Source organism: Passer montanus, unplaced genomic scaffold (genome assembly GCF_014805655.1).
Source record: "Passer montanus isolate IOZ18808 unplaced genomic scaffold, ASM1480565v1 scaffold308, whole genome shotgun sequence".
Classification (NCBI taxonomy): domain Eukaryota; kingdom Metazoa; phylum Chordata; class Aves; order Passeriformes; family Passeridae; genus Passer; species Passer montanus.
Window position 1 is genome coordinate 45,724 of NW_024367797.1, and position 333 is coordinate 46,056.

General features: G+C 65.2%; 1 protein-coding gene across 1 annotated transcript in view; it reads left to right on the forward strand.

Annotated features, from left to right (window-relative positions):
• The window catches only part of EHMT2 (euchromatic histone lysine methyltransferase 2), a 19,409-nt gene that overhangs the window by 838 nt on the left and 18,238 nt on the right, over positions 1-333 (forward strand). The window contains exons 4-5 of the mRNA XM_039714739.1: positions 13-70; positions 214-306. Of these exons, the coding sequence (XP_039570673.1) occupies positions 13-70; positions 214-306 (151 nt within the window). The remainder of the gene's footprint in view (positions 1-12; positions 71-213; positions 307-333) is intronic.

Genomic DNA, 333 nt, shown 5'->3' on the forward strand with positions numbered 1-333 from the left:
CGGTGCTTGAAGGAAGCCCCCCAAAATTCACCGGGCCCGCAAGACCATGGCCAAGCCCAGCAACGGGCAGGTAAGGGCTGGGTTTGGGGGTGGGATTTTGTGGGGGTGAGACCCCTCCCCAGGGGATTTTGGGGAGCCCCCGGGGTTTTGGGGACCCCCCGGGATTTGGGGACCCCCCAAAAAAAATTTGGGGGTGGTTTTTGGCCCCCCCAGGTGCCTGAGAAGCCGAGGATGTCGGAGATGCTGCACTTCAGGGTGTCCGAGGAGCTCTGCGGGATGGGGCAGCACCACGGTGGGCTTGGGGGGGTCCTGGGGGGTCTTGGGGGGTCCTGG